At 34.3% G+C, this 24,895-nt stretch overlaps 1 protein-coding gene across 1 annotated transcript in view; it reads right to left on the reverse strand.

Moving 5' to 3' along the window:
- PRKACB (protein kinase, cAMP-dependent, catalytic, beta) overlaps positions 1–22,483 on the reverse strand; it is a 54,280-nt gene extending 31,797 nt beyond the window's left edge. The window contains 5 exon segments of the mRNA XM_005865699.2: positions 4,797–4,925; positions 7,085–7,146; positions 11,392–11,415; positions 13,040–13,063; positions 22,152–22,483. Of these exon segments, the coding sequence (XP_005865761.1) occupies positions 4,797–4,925; positions 7,085–7,146; positions 11,392–11,415; positions 13,040–13,063; positions 22,152–22,158 (246 nt within the window). The 5' untranslated portion in view covers positions 22,159–22,483.
- Positions 22,484–24,895: the final 2,412 nt, after the last annotated feature.

Genomic DNA, 24,895 nt, shown 5'->3' on the forward strand with positions numbered 1-24,895 from the left:
GATAAGGACACATATGTAATAACTTAATCAATAAAGAAATTTAAAAAAAGAAAGGCAATTAAAGCTATGAACCAGTAATTAGTATATACAATTATAGTATAAAAATAATTAACTAAGAGCCAGAAGATTTCTGTCTAATCTAGGTTTTCTATTCAACCAGTTTTGTGACTTTGGAAATGTTACTTTAATTCTTAGAATATCAGGTTTTTTTAAAATCTGTAACATGAAGTGGTTGGATCACCACTGTCAACATTCTAACTAGTTACAGAACCAATCAGTCCATTCTTATCACGATAAACTATTTAACACTACCTGGATAAGTAGTATTGCTTTGTGCTTACTATTTTTTAATATACCATTTTTCTTTTGCAGTTTCAGGTTCACAGTAGAACTGAGTAGAGGGTACAGAGACTTCCCATATACCTCCTTCCTCCACACATGCATAGCCTCCCATGATCAACATTCCCCACCAGAATGGTAAACCTATTACACTCAGTGAACCTACATTGATGCATAGTAGTTTACATTAGGGTTCACCCTTGATATTCTACATCTATGGATTTGGACAAATGTATAGTGACAGGTATCCACCATTATAATATCAAACAGAGTAGTTTCACTGCCCTAAAAACCCTCTGTATGCCATCTACTCATCCTTCCCTCCCCACTAACCCTTGGCAACCACTGATCTTTTCATTGTCTCCAGAAAGTCATATAGTTGGAATCATACAGTATGTAGCCTTTCAGATTGGCTCCTTTCACTAAGTTATATGCATTTCAGTTTCCTCCATGTCTTTTCATGGCTTGATAGTTCATTTCTTTTTAGCGCTGAATAATACTCCATTGCCTGAGTGTACTACAGTGTTTACTTTTGCATATTATGATATAGCAGGTTTTTTAGTTAGGCACAGACAATGTGTTACCTTATGAAATAGGTAATAAAATTTGCAACAGAGAGGCTTTCTGAATTACAGTCCTAAGTCAACTATGCATATATGGGGCATAACAATTAAATAGACACAAAGACGAGAGAGTGTTTGCCTTCATGCTGCATAAAATCATTCTGGAAGTATGATGCATGAATACGTGAATAACAATACAGAACAACTGCCAAGTGAGAGTTATGTATAGTGTTCAAAGGGGAAAATATACAAAGATAAGTCAGTCTGAGTGCTAGCTCATTGGGCTAGAGCTTAGGACAGTACCTCTCAAACTTTGGTAATGAAGTATCCCTAAAAGGCAGAGAAAAATTAACAAGTACCCCTAGGGGTTTTATCCATGTTTTATTTCAATATTCATATATCATGTTTACTTCCTAATATTTCTAGTGGTTTAAATACATATATTTAAAAGCATTAAAAAATGATTGTCAGCGATTTTTTTTTTTTAGCCAAGCGCTTGAGGAGTTTTTAATAAGGAAGATAGGTCATACATATATCATCACATACTCCCTTACCCGACCCAGCATAGCACCATATACTTCCTGTGGGTCCAGTTTCCATCAGAGAACTAGACTATAGAGGACAAGTGGGAGAATAGTGTGAAGTAAGAGTGGAGTGGAGTTAGGGAGACAATTATGAAGGCTTTGAAAGGAGGCTGCTGAGTTCTGACTTCATGCAATAAACATTAGGAAGCCTTCTGAGTGAGATGATATGATACGATAAGAAATATTTGTTGACAATGAAGAAGGTCAATTAGTAGAAGGTGAAAACTGATACTGTGGAAATTAAGATGTTATTGTGAAAGTCCAGGTACTATTAGTGAGGGACCAAGTCGGTGGTGGCAGAAAAGATTTCAGGGTAAACAAATGCCTTTGAAAGGAAAAATTAACGTGGAGTGTAAGAACAGAAATCAGACAAACCCAGGTCAACTTCTTGGTTCCTCTCACTAGCTGTCTGACTTTGAAAAGATTACTTAAACAGGTTCTTGGCTTAAAGGGGAGATGAATGTCACACAGTGTTGTGAAGATTCACTGATATAATAAATGTAAAGTGACTTGTAATGCTTGACACATAATACGGAATAAAGAAATGGGAGTTCCTTAACCCACTGTACGCCATAAGCTTCTATAGACGTAAGCGGTGGACCTTCCCCACACGCCACGTGCGTCTATAGCCGCAAACCTCACGTATAAACTCTGGTCGCCCAATTTTAAAATCAGACTTGTTAGTGACATCTCTGGGTTTGCAAAGAAAAGTATGGTAACTTAAATTCGTAACTATTCCAGCGCATATGGAAGAAATGGGGATGGTTTCCATTTAGGATGAGTGGCAGTTAACTGGTTAATTTCTGTGCTGATTTATTCCCCTCACCTCATATACCCTAAGACAGGAGAAACCAAAAAGAATTAATTGAAAGACCTGAGACTTTATGAACAAAAAAGGTTATTATTTTGTTACTTAGTTTTAGAAAATTAAAGTAAATAAACTTGAAAAAAAATCAGAATATAAAGTCTTTGTCCTAAGTCTGAATAGATCCAGAACAATGCCATAGAGCAACGGTTTTCAACCTCTCATGGCACACATAAACTAATTACTAAAATTCTGTGGCACACTAAAGAATATTTTTTGCCGATTTGACAAAAAATGTATAATTCTGAATCATTCACACTGGACAGCTATTGTTGTGTTGGCTGTGGTCATTATTTTATTTGACAATCTAAGGGAAAAGAGGTCAGTGCCCCTGACTAAAGAGTCAGGCACTGCACGTTTTAAAAATACTTGCGGCATGCACACCGGTTGAAAATCGCTGCTGCAGAGAAATGACTTAAAATGGCAGCTATTCTTCCGGGAAATACTCTCTCACCATGATTTATTCACAAGGTAGCCTTCTCAGTAACTCACTTAACAAGTCACTGTCTTAAAAAATGTTTTACAGTGTAAAAATACGTTTTGTAATCCTTTTAATACTTTATGGCTAAAGCACATCTTGTTAATTCCTTAAGGAAGGTAACATAAAATATTAGGGGCTATACAGATAATAACATTTTAATGACAGATTTAATAAAAATACAAATTCGAAGCATTTTGTTGTTGTTGTGCTACCAACACAAGCATACAAATCACGTGCCCTCTCTGAGACCCAATTACGTCATCTAGAAAGTTAGGGGAAGCACTAGCTGCTCTCTAAGAGCTCCGTGTTCAAATTATACAAATTAGAGCACAGGGCCCAAGGATGAGCTGAAGCTTGGATGAGGGTGCACTGGGCGAGTGTACAGAACACGACACAGAGAAGGAATCATCCAAAGATTGGTAGACAGAAGGAAAAAAAATAAACAGAAAAAGGCACATTAAAAAAAAAAGGAGGTCAAAGAGGCAGGAGCATAATTAGAAGAGAATGGGGATCCCTGGTAGACAGAAGGAAAAAAATAAACAGAAAAAGGCACATTAAAAAAAAAAAAGAGGCAGGAGCATAATTAGAAGAGAATGGGGATCCAGAAATCCAAGGTCAAGACAGTTTCAAGGGAGTGGTCAACACGGTTGTTGTCACATAAGACAAGCAAAAAGAGTCCGCTGGACTTGGTGATTCAGACACTGAATTGGTGACCTGTGGCAGAGACATTTTAGTGGAGTAGCACGAGGTAAGAGAGAAACAAGGAGGCAGCTAAATCATTGTGAGTTACAGAATTAATAGGAAGTGAGTTAGGGATAGAGTGATTAAACTATTTTTTTCAAAAAGCATGGTTAGAAAAATTATGTGAAAAGGCAGTAGACAAAGATGCACAATCCTGCGTGTGTGTGTGTGTGGGGGGGGGTGTATTTAATTTTAGAGAGAGACTCAATAAGCCTTTACTCCTTTCATGTTAGAGGTTAGCTTTGTTTTTTGTTTTAAAGCAGAGATTGGATCAGAACCACAGACCAGTCCAGCGCTGTGCTGTCCAAAATGGTAGCCACTAGTCACATGTGGTTTTTAACACTGGAAATGTGGTAACCTGAATGGAGATGTATTGTAAATGTAAAATATACACCAGAAATTGAAGACTGGTATGCCTCAAATATCTCAGTAATTTTTATATTAATTACAATATTGCAGTGATAATGTCATGGATACATTGCACTAAACAGAATCTATTATTAACATTAATTTCAACTATTGCTTTTTACTTTTTTAAAATGAAGCTACTAGAAAATTTTCTTATCTATATATTCCAGTAAGCCAAAATGTGATTACTAAGAAAATAGAAGCGTAATATTTAAAGCATGAAGAATTCAGATATCCTGATTATTTATATATACCAATACGTGATAAACACTTAAAAATTACTTTTAATTTTTAACTAAGATACAATTGACATAACATGATATTAGTTTCAAGTGTAATGATTTGATTTTTAATAGTATGTAGGTTTTCAAGTTGTTACTGCTTTAATTGACATTTTTAATTAAGCAAACTCAATCATCTTAAACAAGAGGGCTTCTACTGTCAATTAAAATGTCATAAAATAAAATCACTAAATTTCTGTTACCTCAATCTAAGGATCAAATAATTTATTCCTGTATTTTTCCACAAGGCAGAATACAGTAGAGAAGCCTGTTCTTTACATGTTAAATTCAATATTTTGTTAGTAAACATACACATACCTATTATGTATAAATAGTTATTGAAATAATGTTCCCCTATATACTAAAACTATAACTACGGTATCATACAGTCATAATAATAAGAATGACAACTAAATGCAACAATAAGATTCTTTGAAGGTGCTAATATTTAAGTCGTTATATTGCATCTATTTAATAATGTAGCTGATAAAACTGAAGTTTACCCGTTAAGTAAATGACAACGCAAACACTAACCTTCTGCTTATCTAAGATCTTCATGGCATAATACTGCTCAGTGGCTTTGTGTTTCACCAACATGACTCTTCCAAAGGAACCTGTTCCAAGGGTTTTTTTCCTTTCAAAATCCTCCAGCCCGGCATTATTCTACATATGCATAAAAAATAAAATAAGCTTTAAATTTAGAAATTCTTGTAAGAATACGATGGCAATAGATTTAGTGATAATCAAAATAGATAATTTAATTTATTAACCATCCATTTAAAAATAATATGAAAGGCTACTGAAATTCCAAGTTATTGGTTCTATTTTTTCCTTTGAATAAAAAACGATTTAATATTTGAGAATTGTATTGCAAAACAAAGCATAATAGTAATGGGAGGAAATAAGAGCTTCAGCTGAAATATTAAAGGCTATATTCCAATATATATTATTAGTATTGGACTTCTAACAAATTAGTTTCGTATTTTAATAATTACAAACTGACCAGAGGTACACTGACCAAGACAATCATGAGAGCCACAGTCTTGGTGCACTTGCAAATAACTGCAATGACTAGATAAGCTGAGGGATCAGAGTCCTCTCACTAGAGTTACCTCTAAAGAAAGCACCATTATAACTTCATTTCTATCTTTACCGGAGCTTACAGAACTAGGGAATAACAGCGTGAGAGATTCCAATAGCTTTCTCTCTGATGTTATAACGACCCAGGATTACCTAAAACAGCAACAATAGGAAAGAAGAGTTCCTCATGCCCACAAAGATAACCAAGAGTCAGAGTCCCAGAACAATAATCAGCCTCTTTTTCTCCTTGAATGGATGCTTTGTTACAAGCAAACATCTTTGTTTGGCTTTGACTATAGCATAGAAGCAAAGAATTGGAAGCATCAATCTATTGAATTTGTTGCTGTCACAACAAAATGAAAATTGCTAGGAACAAATTATGTGCTAAATAGCAATAAGTAGTAATTGCTGACCCATTTTTTAATAGGTTTTCATTACAAAGATCTCCATGAAAATCTTAGAAAAATTATTTCCAGCCTGTACAGTGTTGAGCTTGAGAAAGTTGAGATGAAATAGGATTCTTGTATAAGCAACTAAATCCACTGTAGCTGGATTTCGTCTCCATTGAAAACCATATTTTCATTTCAAATTTACAATGATTTGAAATTGCCATGAGATTCTATGTCAATGCAAAGAATAAGTCCTTCTTATTCTGACTGAATTACTTAAATTTATGGATTAACTAGAGGACTAATGCATGAAATTCGTGCAAGGGGCTTGGCCCTCGCAGCTGCAGCAGCTTGCCTCGGCCCTCACAGCCCCGGCTTTGTCCGGAAGGTATTTTGGAAGGTCGTTCGGCTATCCGGTCTAATTAGCATGTTATATTTTTATTATTATAGATATTTAATGTTTTGTTTTACCAACATAGATGGATTGAAATGTTTAATATTAGCTCCCAACTAAACAATGAAAATAGACTTCATTAATAGACCACAGAACATCTTTTTTTGTTAGTCATTGCTTTTTATATAAAAATGCCATTTTCTTCACCTCCTTAATGTTTCATGTTAGATAATGTCTAACTTTCACCAGAGGGATTATGTTTTAAATTATAGGTCATGCTCTAAATCTTGATAATGATGGCATCTTCATAAAATATAACATTTATTTACTATTAAATATTTTTTAGTGAAAAACTTGAAAATATTTTTTTGTGCTAGGATAAAGGTTTTCAAAATTTAATCTACTATTAAAGTTCATTACTTATTTCATACCTTCAAGAGAGATTTTTTTGACAAGTATAGATGACTTTTTATATAGTTTTAGATCTCAGTTAAAATCTAAAGTACTTAAATTGTATAAAATTTACTCCATCGAAATGTTTATGAAAGAATCCCTGTGTTTGGTATGTTATCAATAGCCAAATGTTTGGGATTAAGAATTTGAAACTTTACAATAGGGTCCCTATTTTTGTACTTAATAAAAATAATAAATATGGTAGCATAGGCATAAATCAAAATTACTATATTCAAAAATATCAAGATTTTGTAGTAGCTTAAAATTAGTATCAAAATTTATAATCAGGTATTATACTGAAAATTAGTTCCTTCTCCAATTTAAGTATACATAAAATTATTAATAAATCAAAACAATATTATGACAAAAATTCCCACATTAACCTTACATTTATTAATGCTACGTGAAAATTAAGATTTCTGGAAGCAGTAAATTATTTAGGCAAGAATCATGATTTTACTTAATAGAGAATTTTTAAATCATAGAAAAATTGAAATATTCCTTACCTGAGCAGGATTTTCCCATTTTTTTAAAAAGTCTTCTTTGGCTTTGGCTAGAAACTCTTTCACTAAAAAAATAGAAAAAAAATATTTTAAAAAATTTGTCTTGTAATAATTTCCATATTATATATAAATATCCGTGCTTTAAAAACACACACGTCAACTATGGTCACCATAAAACATGTATTTACAACATGATATACTAGAGAGCTATTCTGTTTCTCTAAATAAGAAACATTTTCTCAAATTTCTAAAAATCTCTAATATCTTGCTATATGGAGATCACTTTGATAATTTCAAATCTAATAATAAAAATCCTGTTCCTGAAGACATACCCAGAAGTAATGTGAAAAGGTTGGGACAATCTAGAACAAAATACTAGTAAATAAACCAGCAGTGATAGTTTAAAGGCCTTTATACATCAGAACTGAAAACATCTGGAGAATTGAAACTTGTTGATTTGTGGAGTTTCAAATGTAATCGATTTTGACAAAGGGCTATTTTCAGGTATTGGAATTTATGTTATTAGATTTGTTTTTTCTCTACCACAGACTAACACTAAAAGAATACCCACAAAGACTTAAAACAAAACAGAACAAACCACCACAAACAACCAAAAAAACCCAAAGAGCTTAAAAATCTCTTTCTAACTTTGGAGAAAAACTAAATGTCTGAACGACTAATTTCAAATGTACATGAAGCAGGGCAATTCAAAACCAGATGCTTATATAGTGATTAATAGCCACATTATTTTATAGAGCTGTGGTTTGAAGTTTTAGATTTGGTATATGACAAATCATTTAAAAAGATTCCTCATTTTCATTATCTTTCCACAAAGTTACTAGCAATGATTTCTGTTTACAAGCAACTTCATGTGTTTAAAAAGAAATAATAGGAAAAAATTCCAGAGAGGTAAAGTGGCATACACAATATGCATTCTTGTTCCTAGTTACGTATGCAAGCAAAACCTGACTATACAAGAAAAAATTATTTTAGTCTTTTGTTCAGAAAGCTTCCAATATTTCTCTGATACATGAATCTATAGATAAAGAAGAAAATAGCAGAAAAAAAGTATTTAAATAATGTTCAAATAGTAAAAGGCTATGCAAACTGAACAGAGTGGCACGCTGGCATTTATTTCAGATACACTACAGTGCTGCTGATGATAGTGGTGGGTGATGGTGATGATAATGAAAAGGCAGAATTGAGAGGCTCACAACTTCTTGAATAAGATAAGCCAATAATGAAGTAGTATTAAAATAAGGCACTTTAAGGTACACACTATTATTGCCCCTTATCCCCAGTGTAGCACTTTTCCCAAAACGCTGCTACTAACCAAAAAGGCTACTGGCATTCTAAACCTTTTGAGATTTCAAAATGGGATGACAGGTACCAAAAGCAGACATTATTTTACTAGTTTATATAAACTGTCATTTGTGTTTTGCTGTTAAAACACTTTCAAAATACCTACTTTAGAAAGTTTGAGAAAAATAATTTTTAAAATTAGAATTTTCTCATTGTATGAAAATCTCACCCACCAAAATAATGAATCAAACAAACTGAATGTAATTATGCAAATTGATCTAATTTCCCCCCCACCAAGGCGGGGATAGGTTTGGGGGTGGGAAATTACATTTTCTTTGAGTTTAGGATGGTTGGAGTCAACCTAATTCTAAAAGTTAATGTACTAGTTACACCTGGTTTTATAAGTAAGATTTGGGGGGTGGAGGGCGCGGATGGAGCAGACATATCTGCACATGGCACTGACTTGGCAATGACAGCTATAAAATAAAGAAAGAACATAATTTATTGCTAAATGCAACTGTAGCTTGTAAGAAACAACTTGTGATTCCCCAAAATATAACTGATTATTTCCTTGAAAAATATTTTTAGTTATCTTCTATTTATAGAACTTGCACATCAAGTTTCAGTACAAACTCTCTAGATGCCTGCCTGAGTGTAGATAATTGGAAGACAAGGAAGAGAATCAGAGTAAGAAAAAAACAATCCCTCGCATCCTGTTCCAGCTTCTCCCGTCACTTACTGCTAAGTGGATCTGGAGTTAAGGAAACCTAACTGGTCAAAGGAAAAGCAAAGCAGTATTGGCCAAAGGTGGTAAATTGAAAGAAAATTTCCTTCTCCCTGCTCGGTGAATGAGCTAGAGGAAAAACTTCTGCTGCTACTTCATTTTATTCACTAAGAGAATATTCAGGAAATTCTTTGACATATTCCTACTTTACTGTTAAGTAGCACTCCCGAAAGTAAATAATAGTTTTCATAAAAGTCTTAAAGTCATCAGGAATGGGTATGAATCAAAGATATTAAATTTGGGGAATTATTTCAATAAATAGATTCCCTTTTAGAGTAAAGGATAAGCACTAACTATAAAGTCAGTAAAGAGTTCCATGAGGAAAACTCGGTTCCTGAAGCACTGCTGGTCACATAAGTATATATATAAACACATGAAATCTCTAGTTTACATGTGCATTATTTACCCACAAAGATGAACATAGTTAACTCTTGGTAAAAATATCAGTAAACCAAACTACACATCTTATAAATACAGACACCAAACATAAAGTATTTCACAACATGCCGGATTATGGGATTATGAACAACGCAAACACACTAGGCAGTCGAGAACCACATGTATTGGCTTGAATTTTATTCTTTTTAGACAGTGGTGAATTTAAATTTCTAAATGCTTTTCTCTGGTTAGTTTTAAAATTTATATCCACTGATATAAGGTAGTGACAGCTAATTAATAGATTAAATGGTGGAAGAGACAGCCAAATTCAAACCCCACAGCAGAGTTCCCTATAAAGCATAAACGTTCTCAATGTTTTGAGTTTCTTGTTTCTAATATATAATCTATGCCTACATTTTACCATTTAAACCACTGTGATATCCTGAATCAGACAACCAGCTTTGGAGCTTGGTGCATCTGAATGAGGATGTTGGCTCTAATACTTCTCAGCTACACGATCATGGGTACCTATCTACAAAGCATCGAACAATGATTAGGGAGAAAATATCGCGAGGAAGGATCTTTCTGCAAATATATTTTGTCCCGTACTGATGGATAATGTAGCAAACTAGGTCTGTACTACAAACATAAGAAGGACTACTCTCCACATATTAACTTAATTTCTTCTCAGAAGTGTACATTTCAATTATATTTATTTTCCAAATAAATGTATTTTCTCCCCAGTTTGTGTTATTTCAAGAGTCTATCACATTGCATTCTGAAGAAATCTGCCTACCAAAGGAATCTTTCTGTCACTCAGGGTTGGTGTGTAGGAATGTTTCCCACATTCGCGAGATGAAGCAACTAGAAACAAAGTGGCAGTTTTTATGCATTCCCACAAGAACATGAACACGCTCCATTCTGATCACCCTCAAAACATCTCTGAATATGTTTACACATAGGACACAGTATAAAAATTAGATTACAAAGTTCATTTTAAACATTAGGAAATTTATTAAAAATTCAAGTACTGCATATCTTTATTGCATGATATTCAGATACATGACATTCATGTATATTCTTATACAATGAATAAGAGTGCTTTATTAATTACGCTTAGTAAATTTATTAGGTGTTTTGGGGTTCTGTGCTAAATAAACTACATTACTGCTTATATAAAAAGAGCATGTTGCTAGTTATAGTATGCCATTCTTCAATGCTTAGAAGAGATGATCATTCATGTTTTGTAAGAAGAGTTTAAAAATTACTATTCAGATTACAACCACGCCAGATGTTGAGTTCTCCAGTCTCTTTGTAATAAGATAAATGCCACCTGCACCTTTTACACCTCTTTATAATAAAAGCACAGCATTATTTAAATTGTATAATGGATGTCAGAAAAATAGAAGGCACACAAACAGAAAACAGAACAAAATAGAATATAAACTTTCTAGGATTAAATACCCAATTAAATGCCAGCTGTTTTTTACTCAAAATTTATAACTTATAACTGTATATTCTTTCAAAAAGTATTCATAACCTAAGTTATCTAATTTAAGTGGTATGTATTAATCTGTATTCTGCTACACTGTCAACTCCCACTGCTTCACAGTGCTATATTTGTTGTTTCTAAAATACCACTAAAAAACTGCAATATAAATAATTTCTATAGATAAAACAACATAAAGCTAAATAAACCATTTCCTACATTAACTGAAATGTTTTATTAACTCAATATGCTTTATAAAAATATAACTTTATGAGGAGCATAACAACTTGTAAACAAACATGTAAAAAGCTCTAAAGGTAACTTTATTATTATTATTAAAAGTATTTAGTTGCCTACCAGATACTTCTGGAGAGGAGCAAGCTTGTATCCAAAAAAAAATAAATTAAACAATGATTAAATGACACACATAAAAACAACATAGTAGCATGAAATCATCTATACACATTTTCCCAGAATATTATTATACAGAAATAAAACAATAATGTAGAAACTCAATTATTTGGCTGAATACATTCAGATAGGACATTTTCAAAATAAATGGTAGAGGAGTAAAATCAATAATTACTGTTTAGTACCCAAATCAATACCATTCTAACTACTAGCAAAACCTTTAACTCCTCATGGTAATGATGCTAATGATGTTAAGTAACATTTATCAAAATACATATCCTGTAACTATTGCAATACCATCTCTGGACTTTTGTTATTTATTCAAAACTTTACTGAAGAAAGATACTCTGAAATTTAACACTTTAACTCCCTCCTGAAAGGCATTAGTATCATTCAGGCATTTTACTTCCTTGGTGCTGGTTTAACAATCTTTTCAGCAACATGTATTGAGCACTGGTTAGTGGTGCCAGAAACTGAGCTAGACTCTGGGAACACTACAAAGAATAAATGCATCTCCACGATTTAAGGAGATGAGAAGCTGATGGGGAGATAGAACCATTATACTGGAATGTGACAAGGACAACTAAGAAAATTATAAGATTCTATATGCAAACTTGAAAGAGGAAATTCCTGGGTAGTAAAGGAAAGGCAAAATAGAGGACACAGCATTTGTGCTAAATCTTGAAGGACAGTTTCTTTGGCATCTGAGTTGACGGAGAAGACATTCCAGGCTGGGATGCTCTTGTATAAAAGGCTTGGAGGAAGAAGCATGGTTTATCCAGTAAATGGCAACCGACTTGTAATAGGTGCAGCCCAGGGTGTCAGGCTACAGCAGCAGTGGGAGGTGAAGTGTGTAGGCAAGCAGGTGTCCAATCATGGAGGTAACTGTTTGCCATGGTGATGCTTGTCAATGTGTGGGAAGGAACTGGAGTAAACGGAGTTATTCATAGTCGCTAGGCTCTATTTGTTCTGGGAAACAGGAGGCAAGATCACTTGCTAAGGAATAAGGGAACCAGAATAAGGAGGGATAACTGGGGAGTAGAGACCTGAATATTTTACACCTTGATGACTACCTACCAGTATGTATTGAATAAAGGAGGGGGCTATTCCTGTAAATTTTTCTATTACGGAAAGAGCAAGTGTTAGGTATTAAAGCAATTCTATTTCTTAATAGTATGTTTTTTGTAATCATAGTTTAAAATTTTTACTGAACAGATTATAATTCGTGGGCTCTCTAATCACTTTATAATTAAATTATTTCATCCTTTACTTATCAGAAAGCACAGAACAGGATGGAAACTGAGATAAATTACCTATAAAAAATACCAAGTTCTATCAACAGAGAACAGTACAATCCCTTCCAAACCCTCTGCAAAGTGAAATCGTTTGTTTTCTGTACCCCTACTTCAAACACCCACCTCTTCAGAGTTCTGTATTTGTTATTTCTAAGAATACCCTCCCACACGCATGCTACAATACAAATATTTTCAGTAAACTAAATATAAAACATTCTAGTTGTCACAACATTCCTCATAAAAACCAAACATATAGCAAACAAAGTAACAGAATTATTCTGTAAAAGGTGGTTTCCTACCAGAGGCTTCTGATGATTTGCGTGCTTGATCGAAAAGAATAAATTAAACAGATAAATATCACATTCAATAACAGGCCCAAAAGAAGTTATCCATCCATATATGTTCATTAGTATATTTACACATAGAAATAGAATGAAAAATACCTGAGCATACAAATTCAAAAGTGTTTTATATAAGTATTACAACACATTCCTTGTATGTATATATATTGGTATGTTTGTATGTACATATATATGTATATATTTTTTAACCAACAAAACCCAATTCTAGAAATGTGTTAATGAATTATCATATGCTAACTCTTCAATCTGAAGAGTAACTCTATTCACTTTGCTGAAGGGGCACTTAATTTGCTCCACCATATTCAAACAAGTTCACTTAAAGCAAATTCACTGTAGCCTTAAAAATGATATTGGGTACAAAGACCTTTAATTGCTGTAAATGAATTTGTGCGGTCAAGTGGATGGGACCATGCCCACTTTTGTAGTTGAAGATATCAAGATGTCCTGCACCAAACCACACATAAGTGCTTGGAAATGTAACAGGCAATAAAAGCTGCATTTCCTATTGTGACATTTATCTTACTTTCCTTTCCTCTTCTTATGCTCTTTTTAATTGATTCTCTATCAAATCTTATTTATAAGTGAAGAATATAATTGACTAACTTTCAGTAAACTGTAAAAAAATATAAAAACTTTTGGTGAAACATCTATTTAAATGATCAAATTATAAAAAGAAACCACATTAACCTGACTAGTGTCTACAAGGACAGATGGATATACTAGGAATCCACAGTGTACTATACACAACTAATCACATGTACTTGCTTTCTCTCCCAACTCGCTCTCTATTAGAGATGCTGTGGATTTTTTAGGCCATCCAAGCCACGTTTGATTGGAGATGTTCCCTATAGGATTTTGTAATAAAAACTTAAACTAAAAAGACAGTCATAAAATTAATGACCCAGGCAATCTTTGAAATTTTCTTTGAAATGCACTTTACTTCCATAATTGTTCACTGAGGCTTTTTCTCAGAGGATTATCACATGTGCTAAGGATTTTCCCTTTGGTTCTAAATTCAAATATTCTGTCTTGTTGGCAGGCTGTATAGAACTAGGAGTGGATCCCTACATGATAGGGTATTTACATTTTCCACTGAACTAGATGGTAATTGCCACCATATCCTTGATGCTCCATATCCTCACAACATGTCAGACTCTCTAATGTTTGCTAATCCAATGGGTGTTAAATCATATCTTCTTGTTAAAGATTAGGTAAATATCTTTTTTTAAAGTTTTCTTTTTAAAATAGATTTTTATTCATTTCAGAGAAGGGAGAGGGAGAGAGAGAGATTGAAACATCAATGATGAGAATCATTGATTGGCTGCCTCCTGCACGCACCCTCCTGGGGATCTAGCCTGCAACCCAGGCATGTGCTCTGACCAGGAAACAAACCATGACCTCTTGGTTCATAGGTTGAGGCTCAACCACTGAGCCACACTGGCTGGGAGTAACTATCTTTTAGAATCTTTTTTGTTTTTAAATCTCACCCAAGTATATTTTTTTCCATTGATTTTTTTTTTTTTATAGAGAGTTGAGGGGAGGGAAAGGGGGGAGAGAGAAAGAGAAACATTGATATGAGAGAGACACATTGACTGGCGTCTCCATACGACCAGGGTCAGGGATTGGGCCTGCACCCAAGGTATCTGATAGCCTTCAGTTCATGGGCCAATGCTCTAACCCAGCGGTTCTCAACCTGTGGGTCGCGACCCCTTTGGGGGTCCAACGACCCTTTCACAGGGGTCGCCTAAGACCATCGGAAAACACATATATAATTACATATTGTTTTTGTGATTAATCACAATGCTTTAATTATGTTCAATTTGTAACAATGAAAATACATCCTGCATATCAGATATTTACATTACGATTCATAACAGTAGCAAAATAACAGTTATGAAGTAGCAACGAAAATAATTTTATGGTTGGGGGTCACCACAACATGAGGAACTGTATTAAAGGGTTGCGGCATTAGGAAGGTTGAGAACCACTGCTCTAACCACTGAGAAAAAACGGCCAGGCATAGAATCTTATAATTTTCCCTTAAAAGTCTTATTACTCTTTTAGTGGATTTATGATTTATTCATAGGTTCTTAGAGCTTTGGTTGATACTGTAAAAGGGAGATTTTAAAAAATTACTGTTTCTGTTTGTTGCTGATGCATAGTACACTGTTGATTTTATATATTGATATTATATCTGACAATGCTACCAGATTATTAATTATAAAATAACATTCATATATTCTCTTGAATTTTCTATATAGACAATCACATATCACTTGTAAGTAATGACAATTTTGTTCCCTCCTGTCTTTTTCTTGTCTTAATGTACAGGTTATGGCTATCACTACAGAAACAGACAATGAGCATTCTTTTCCTATTTCTAAATTCAGAGAAAATGTTTCTAATTTCCTTTTTCCACACTTTACTTGTAAAGCTATACTAGAGTCAAATAAATTTAAGAATATCTTCTTATTTTCAATTTTTTGGAAGATTTTGTACAAGATTGAAATTTTTGTTCTTTGGATATTTCCCAGAATTTGATTGTAAAACAGTCCAGTCCTGATTTTAATAAGCCTGAGTAAGGCTTTTAACTGATTACATCTTAAATGGGTGTAGTTCTAATCAGTTATTTTAAGTCTTTTCCATGAATTGATCTTTGGCTCTCATGTATCTTTATTTCCTATTATGCTGATTTTTGCTAATGCCTTTATTAAATATTTTTCTTCTTTTGATTAACCACACTGTGCTTTTTACTCTTTGTTTACTTGAATACTTACATTGCATCATGAATATCTTTCTCCTTTAAAATTTTTCACTCAAAAAAATTTTTGTCTCTACATCCATTTTGGCTGCACCCTAAAAGTTTTGATGCATAGTTGAATTTTAAATTTATATTGAGTTAATTCTTGGCCTGTGAGTTATTTGAACTTTTAAAATTCAGAGATATAATATTTGTGTGTTTATTTGATTAATTAGTCTTTTATTATTCATTAAACTTAATTGCTTTATGATCAGATACCATAGCCTGTATATCTATTCTGTAAAATATTTTTAATATATTTTTTTAGTTGTACTATAAATTTTGTAAGTGTTCTATATATTTCTGTGTATTCTCCAATTACTGGATGCGAATTCTCTCTACATATATCTATAAATCTTATATTTATAATTGCTTCCTCTAAATGGGTCCATTTGTGTTATATATTTTGAATCTCTGTTAAGAGGTGCATACAATTTTTCTCTTAATTTATATTTCTTTTTTATGTGATTATTCATTTTAAATGGTAATTTGTATGTAACAGTTCTACTCTCTGATATTCCTAGGAGGGTCTGATCTTGTTGAATCTGCTGAATATAATTTGTGTGTGTGTGTGTGTGTGTGTGTGTGTGTGTGTGTTGATTTGGGATTGTGAACTCAAAGTCCAGGGGGTCTTCTCCCCCCCACAAATATATCTTTATTGATTTCATAGAGGAAGGGAGAAGGAAAGAGAGACAAAAATATCAAGGATGAGAGAGAATCACTGATCGGTTGCCTCCTGCACGTCCCACACTGGGGATGGAGCCCACAACCCAGGCATGTGCCCTACCAGGAATCGAACCGTGATCTCCTGATTGATAGGTCGATTCTCAACCACTGAGCCATGCTGGCCGGACTCCAGGGGGGCTTTTATCTGAGAAACCTACAGGGCTTGACTAGAAGATGTTTTCTATTAGCTTCTGCCTGGCATCCAGTGAATGTTACTAGCCTGGGACTCTTGTAATAATGTATTTTATCTCAGCAATTTTCAACTGCTGTTGTGTGTGTGCTGCAAGAATTTTTAAATCATGCAATACATGACTATTTATTAGTAGTTAGGGGCACCGACCTCTTTTCCTTTAGATTGTCAAATTAAAAAATGGCCATAGTCAATACAACAATAGCCACCTGGTGTGAATGAATCAAAATTATACCTTTTTTTTCTTTTTGTCAGATCAGCAAAATATATTTTTTTGGTGTGCTGAAGATTGTAATAATTAGTTTAAGTGTATCACTGGATGAAAAAGATTGAAAATCACTGCTTTATATTATTGGCAATTCTGGACCACACAATTAATACAGATTAAAACCCTAAATCTACTGGAGGAGAGGCAATTGATCACAAACTCTCAGGGCAGGCATCCCACACACATGAATGCACACCCCGCCCCTGTCCCTTGGAAGCCAAGCCAAGAAATACAAGCTTCCTCATTTTCTCCCAGGTCAGCAGAGAGGTTTAATTTCTAATCTATTCTCTTACTGAGGCTGTAATCCTTTGAGGATCCTAACTTTATAAAGGGGTCTAAGAAATCCCTCGTCGCATGGATCAAAGAAGTTGTTTTCTGTCTCTGTGAGGCCATTTAACACCAAAGCCCTTTGGTTACCAAGGTACGAAAATCTCCTTGGAGTAGTCAGGTATGCCATTTCCTTTCAAAATTATTTGGTTGAGTAACTTTTGCTGCATCCATATCATTAGAAAGAATAATTTGGATCTATCTATACAAATTGACATGTGGAGATGTATTATTAAATAAGAAAACAAAGACATTGTAAAGTATACATAGATACTGAATAGATTCTGTTTCTTCATTACTAATGTTGTGGTCTCACCCCATAATAAAAAAACAGAATTTCTGGAGGATGAAGCCAAGAAATCAGGATTTTAAAAAGATTCCCAGGTGATTCTAATGTGCAGCCAAGGTTGAGAACCACTGATTTAGAGGGATGCTTGCTATATTTTATTAAGCATTCCTAGATGCTGTTGGATCTATTAATCTTTGCTCTAGAAGGATTTTCTAATTATCAAGTCTCCAATTTTTGGATTTCTTTTTCTGTATAAGAGAAACTTTGTGTGAAGTATACGAGGCAAAGAGACTTGAAAGTTTGTGACATTCATTTTTTTTTATTCTTGAAGTTCAAAACTTCCATCAGGATATATTTAGCTGTTGGGTTTTTGTTGTTGTTAATCTTTGTCAAAACTCAATGAGTTCTTTCAATCTACAAATGTAGGTTTTTCTTCAACTAAGAGGTTTCCCTAATCAAATACATATGATTTATCATTGCTTCTGTTTTATTAGTCAATACCTGTTCTTTGGGAATGCTATTCACTCAATTTGTAGAGTTTCCTATTTTTATCCAACTTGACTTTCACCTCAAAAATTCTATCCTGTCCATTTCCCCTACATTCTGGTAGGTTTTGTCAAGCTAGTTCTTCACATCATTCATTTCCTTTCCTGCAGTGATTATTTCAATTTTTACTGCCTCTAATGCAACTTTATACTGGTTCATTTTGTTATACCTTACTTTGTATCATTATTGCTTCTTTTCTATTCCTGCCTCCTAACCAGCTCTCTTTTCATTCTAGTTACTTGTGTTATATTCCATGTTCACTTGAAAATTTCAAGAATTCAACACAGATGCTAGCTATAATTTCTTATTTTTAAATCCCCCCCCCCAAATATTTTCTAAACATAACTTCAGTCTCTTCCTACGAAGGCTGTGATTTTATCCTTCAATGATGCACAATCTCTTTTCATAGGCTCCATGTTGTTGCTTTTCTTGCTTATTCATTCATAAAAATGAGAAGCCTTTCAGAACTTTCAAATGTCCCCCAAGTAAGGTGGACCCTCTCATCTCCTATTCAGGTGTGTCAGAAGCAACTTCTCACATCTGCTAGTTGATACATATTTACATTATCAGTTAAATAATCCAGTGACTTTCCAAAGTGGGAATGAAGGCAGGACTAGAGGGTTTCTTACTAGGGGTGACATCCACCACACTTCACAGAAGAGCCCTGTCACATCTGGAAGAAGAAAAGCCACTTTTTTCAAATGGAATAGGTAACGAATTTTTGGTTGTCCCACTATAACTGTTTTACATGAAAGTAATCAGCATATTGGGTCTGCCACTTCTCTCCCTAACAGTCTTTCTTATAAGCCTCATCCCTCCAAGTTCGTGAGGTGAAACTACTATTTATTTCTTTTCCATGAAGCAAGCTCCTCAAAGTAAAACTGCTAGTTAAACTTTGGTGTCTGCTCATCAATCTGATACTGTACACTCCATTTCAGTTTCCTTCCTTAATTTCAGAACTGATGCACTGTTTTCCCCATTTTTGTGTTCTTTCATATTCAATAAAGATCTAGACAGGGGAATTAATTAAGTGCCTGTGCTCAAGTCTATAACTTTCTGTAAGTCATAAAGGTGAATGCCTTCTTTGAAGATCTGCTTTAACTACAGGTGGACCAATCAGAGTTTTCTTTTGGAATGTTGCTATAATGATGATATGTATGTTATGATAAATATAAGAACCAAAAAAAATTTAAATGGCTGATATTTTTTATTGATAATGATAAGAAGTGTTCAAATATGTAAAACTTGGTAATTTTTAGTCACTCATCTAGTCTACGAGAATGTATGAGTTCATCACTGTGTTTGGGGCATTGGGGTAACTACTGGAAATACACCGATGAACATGGCACTCTTAAGAAGTTCAAAGGTTGGAGATTGGAAACTAACATGCTAGTATATAATTTCATTACAATATAAAGAATTATTACAGTTTATAAGCTTGCTTTGGGAGTGCAGGGGGATCACCTAACTCTATAAAGTCGATGACAAAGGCTCTAAAAAAGCACATGTGGTTTTCAGAATTTTTATGATATGATATAAATACAGAAAGGTAGCAAGAAATAATAAGTGATGTAGTGTAGTATGACCAGATCAGAATTTTATGAGATGCAAATAAAGCCAGTTTAATTTTTATCTGAGAGACAACAGGAGTAACTAAAACTTTCGTGTAGAGTTAAAAAATGGCAGCACGGAAAATGATCAGAAAATGGTTGGAAGGAATATAAAATGAAAGGCTGAGAGACAGTGAAGTAGTTCCTGCAGTCGAATTGAAAGGCACAGAATCCTGATCTAAAAGCATTCCCAGTGTCAGTGAGACTAGAGAAAATGGATTTCCGAGCCCATTTCTGATGTAGATTCAGTAGAAATTAATGACCGTGTGCATGTTTGGGGGGTAAGAAACAAGTTAGGAATGACTATCAGGCTTCTGTTTTAAGCTCCTGCATAGACAGTGGGATCATTAAGAAACATCAGAATCAATGAAAAGGGAGCAGATTTGGGATAAAGAGAATTCAGTTTTGAATTCAATGTTCAGGCAACCAATGAAAATGTGGGCATGGATGAAATCATTCAGAGAGACCGTAGCATTAAAAGAGGGACAAAGATAGAGTCCTAAGAAAACTAACACTTAGTAGGCAGGAAGGAGAAAAGGGATAGCTTTTTAAATAAAAAAGAGTACCACATGTACACAAGTACCACATGTACAGCTCTAGACTTAGCATTTGCTTATTTCTACAAAGAAAACTACACTCCATTTGTAATTTTTCACATTCTGAAATAGCTAAACATTTATCCACTTATAACATGAGTAAAAATTGAACAATCCTGGAAAAATCAGAATGTCTATTTGTGATTGCTCTGATTCCTGTAGTAGAAAAGGCTACAAGGGCATGGCGATATGATCAAGTCTATCAAACATCATCTGACTAATTGATAGCTTTCTTGAAGGAGAACTAAAGTAGCAAAGAAGCAGCAACAATTTTCTTCAGCTAAAACCAACACTTTCAATTGTAAAACCTCTACAACACCACAGTGGTTATCTAAAGATTCTGTTATATTCTGAACTTTCAAAGAGAAAACACACATTGGCTGGATTCGGAGAAATCTAATGTTTTAAGTATGATAACCAAGTATATTCAGTTTTGATATCCATAGAAAGCCTAAGGAATGTTAACATGTTGATTTTGTAATATTAGCCCAAATTTAAAACACTAGACCAGAATTATCTAGCTACTAACAGGAAAATAACAGAATAACAATAACAATTAATTCTTAATATTTTGCATGTAAAATTTTCCTTTAATGTCTAATATCATTCCATAAACAAATATATAACAGTGAGGATTCGGTTTATGTTATATTATAGCAGGATAAAAATATGTATTGGCAATAATGAGGTAATCTTCAGTTATGGAAGAAAGGTCCATCTATTTTGACTTATATCATCATACAGCAAAAATTTTACTCTCTCGGGTTCTAAATTCCAATTCCAAATCTTTCAAGTATAAATTATAGACTGTTTTAAGAAAAACCATATAACACTGCCTTTAAAAAATAGGATTCAAAGATTAACTTATAAATATCCTCTTTTTTTAGTGAATACAAAAGATACTAATGAATTATGCTCTAAGCAAATATTTCTCACACTAACAACAGGATATCTATTTTTAGCTGCAGGTTTGGCTTAAAGTGAATGGTGTTCACCCTATGATAAACTGTAGTATATACTATAGTATATTTTCTCAAAAACCATTTTTAGAATATTTAAAAATATGCCATATTATAAAAACAAAATGAAACCGATTATCACAAGAGTACTTATTCTAACAAATTATTTTTCCCAAAACATTATTTCTGAAAAATTTTAACAAAGCTTCCAAAACCAAAATGTACCTACTTGTTTCATCATTAAATCTCTATTTCTCAATGAACTATACAAAAAAGCAACCAATAAGTCAATAAAATGTTAGCAACATTTTATTCAAGATTAGTATTTTTTATATAATTAAAAAGGAGCTAACTAAAAATATTAGAATGACATAGCTAATAAAAAGAAAGTTTATCTTCAGGATTAGATACAAAAACATTCCTCTTATGATGGTAGGTCTTGTCACTCACTAATTTATAACACAATTAATAGCAACAGTACCTAATAAATATAACAAATCGAACCTAAAGCAATCTAGGAACTGATTATTTACAGTGACTATTAACAGCATTAATTTTTACAGTTCTTAATGGATTTTATAGCAAATTAGTATAATGCCTAAATGTAAAAGCATCGCAGAAATTGTAATTCACTGTAGCTCCGGCTTTACAACCACTCCTTTAAAATACATGTTTCCTCTTATAATTAAATATTTTTTTAAAAATACATAGCTGCAGAGTCTCAGAGAGCATACTTACCACTCATGATGAAAACCAACCTTTCCAAAACATATTGCTCAAAACAACAATCCAGCAGCAAAGGGAGCTATGCTAATCTCTAGAGGTGGGAGCCGATGGTGTAAACACACACACTGGAACATGCAGCACACAGAAAAGGAAAAGAGCTGCCTATTGTTTTAGAAAGAAAAGCCCCTAGAAGCGAAGCATCACTGCACAGCACGAGATAGATACCACTAGCAAACATCAAATTAATGCCAAAGATGCGTCCAACTAGATTTGATTTCTTCCCAGCTAGTTATCCTAGCCTCTTTCATATACCACTAGAACAACTCAAAATGGCAGGGAGAAAATATTCGAACCAGGATGTATAAGATGTTCTCAATTATATCAGCATGAGTTGTTACCACGGCAACATTAGACCAGAATTATCAGTTCACATGTAACCAAGGAGTAGCTTTCCTAAAGCTTTAATCAACCGAGACAAATACAATACTGTTTTATTTTAAAGCCATATGATTTTCAAATTACCACGTTTCTTAAATTTAAGCACGTATTTACCCTTCTTACATGTTTCAAAGATATAAAAGAAAAACCTGCTGTTTTCTTCAAATACTCACACAATCCCATGTTGAACCTGGCAAGGAACAAACAGCAGAATGATTGCACCTAAACGCCTTTCAATTACACCAGCTCTTACTGCTGGCTGCAGACCTCGCTGATATTAAAATGCTGTGTGCAATTGCTAGTGACTATTGGCGATGAATCTCATTGCCCAGATCGCGGATAGCTTTCGTTTTTCATGAGCCATAGAGCTATACTGCAGCACAAATGTTAACCATTTAAACATTCTGTATTATGGATAAGGCAAAATATGATTCTTTATATATCTTTATTTGTAAAGGAGATCAGGAAATAACTTGTTTGTAAACTTCTATTAAATTCAACATTACAGTGTCAGATGCCATTTAGGTGCTTTTCAAAAGAGGGGGATGCACACTAAAGTTACTGGCAACCACTGCTGAAGTGTACGATTCCTTACACCAAACAGGATTAAGATGACAGGTTGTACAGCAAGGTGGACAGACTGGAGAGAATGGTGAACAGACTTTTCTGACCCCCAGAGACCCAAAGCTTGTACCAACTTGGTACAAATGATCCACAGAATGGTGCCATAAGTGGAACTTCAGTAAGTGAACCTGCCATGTTAAAAGTCGCCAGGTGAGACAGGAGTTCCAGCGATGGGGGAATAAGTAACTCAGCAAGTCTTATCCCCAAGAAGCAACTCTGAAACTGGACAAAATTGTCAAAAACAACTTCGTGGCTCTGAAAATTCAGTAATCACAAGCAAACTGAGAAGCTTTTATTCATGAAAAACTGCTGAGCTCTGCGTGAGAACAGTGGGACTCGGGGGGTCTTGCTTGGTGCTGCCCCTGCTCCCCCACAGCTCAGTCAGTACACAGTTCTTTCTGTCAGGGTGGGGGTGGCCATGACAACTAGCCGCTTTGCCACCAGAGAGGGCTGCCTTGATTTGAAGGGGAGGCCAAAACCCCCAAACAAGTGATGTTATTGAAAAAAAAAAAGCTGCCCTAACCGGTTTGGCTCAGTGGATAGAGCGTTGGCCTGCAGACTGAAGGGTCCCAGGTTCGATTCCGGTCAAGGGCATGTACCTTGGTTGCGGGCACATCCCCAGTAGGGAGTGTGCAGGAGGCAGCTGATCAATGTTTCTCTCTCATTGATGTTTCTAACTCTCTATTCCTTCTCCCTCCTCTCTGTAAAAAATCAATAAAATATATTTTTTAAAAAAAGAAAATTAAAGGAAAAGAACAGAGAAGTGTCCAGCTCTGGTAATGTGAAGTGTGGCCTTGGTAGGGGTAAGCAGCAGACTAGTGGTCTAGCAGGAAATTTAAAGGAAAATGGAAACTAGAGAGACAGAGAGGGCCTAGAGACTCTCCGCATACACCTGGCTGACTAGGAAGCTATCCCACTGGGGAGACCCACGTGGGCCCAGCAGAAAGTTAAAACTGGTACAGACTTTAACATGTCCTGAACCCCGAATTGTTCCCCCACCCACAAACCACTCCATCAGCACAGACAGGCTCAGAGTGTGTGAGTACAACGTTTGATCAATCACTGACTAACAACAAAGCTATGCAGATACAGGGTAAACCCTAGCAGAGAAATCAGCAGGCAGACACCATGGGAGATGCAGTCTATAGACTAAAACAAAACATAAATAAAAACACCCTTCAGGGAAGAAAAAAATAATCAGAATCCAGAACTGCTACAAAAATATTATTTTTAAAAGTCTATATTTTGACACAAACATTATATAATCCATAATGAGGAAAAACACAGTCAATAGAAAATGTCTCTGAATGGGTTCACATATAGGATTTAGCAAACAAAATACTTCAAGACAACTATTTAAATGTGTCAAAAGAATAAAAGAAAATTGTGTTTAGAGGATTAAAGGAGAATATGATGTCAATGATACAACAAATAAATATTTAATATAGAAAGAAAAATTATTTAGGACAAAAATTATAGACTTGGAAAATACAATTTTAAAACTTACTACACAGACCCAACAGCAGATTTGAGAAGGGCAAAAGACTAAATCAGTGAACTTGAAGATACATCAATAGAAACCATCCAGTCTGAAGAATACAGAGAACAAATGACAGAAGAAAAATGAAAAGAGCTTCAGGTTACCAACAAATACATAATGGGAATCATAGAAGGAGAGGATCGAGACAAAGGTG

The sequence above is a fragment of the Myotis brandtii genome, unplaced genomic scaffold, assembly GCF_000412655.1.
Source record: "Myotis brandtii unplaced genomic scaffold, ASM41265v1 scaffold21, whole genome shotgun sequence".
Classification (NCBI taxonomy): Eukaryota; Metazoa; Chordata; class Mammalia; order Chiroptera; family Vespertilionidae; genus Myotis; species Myotis brandtii.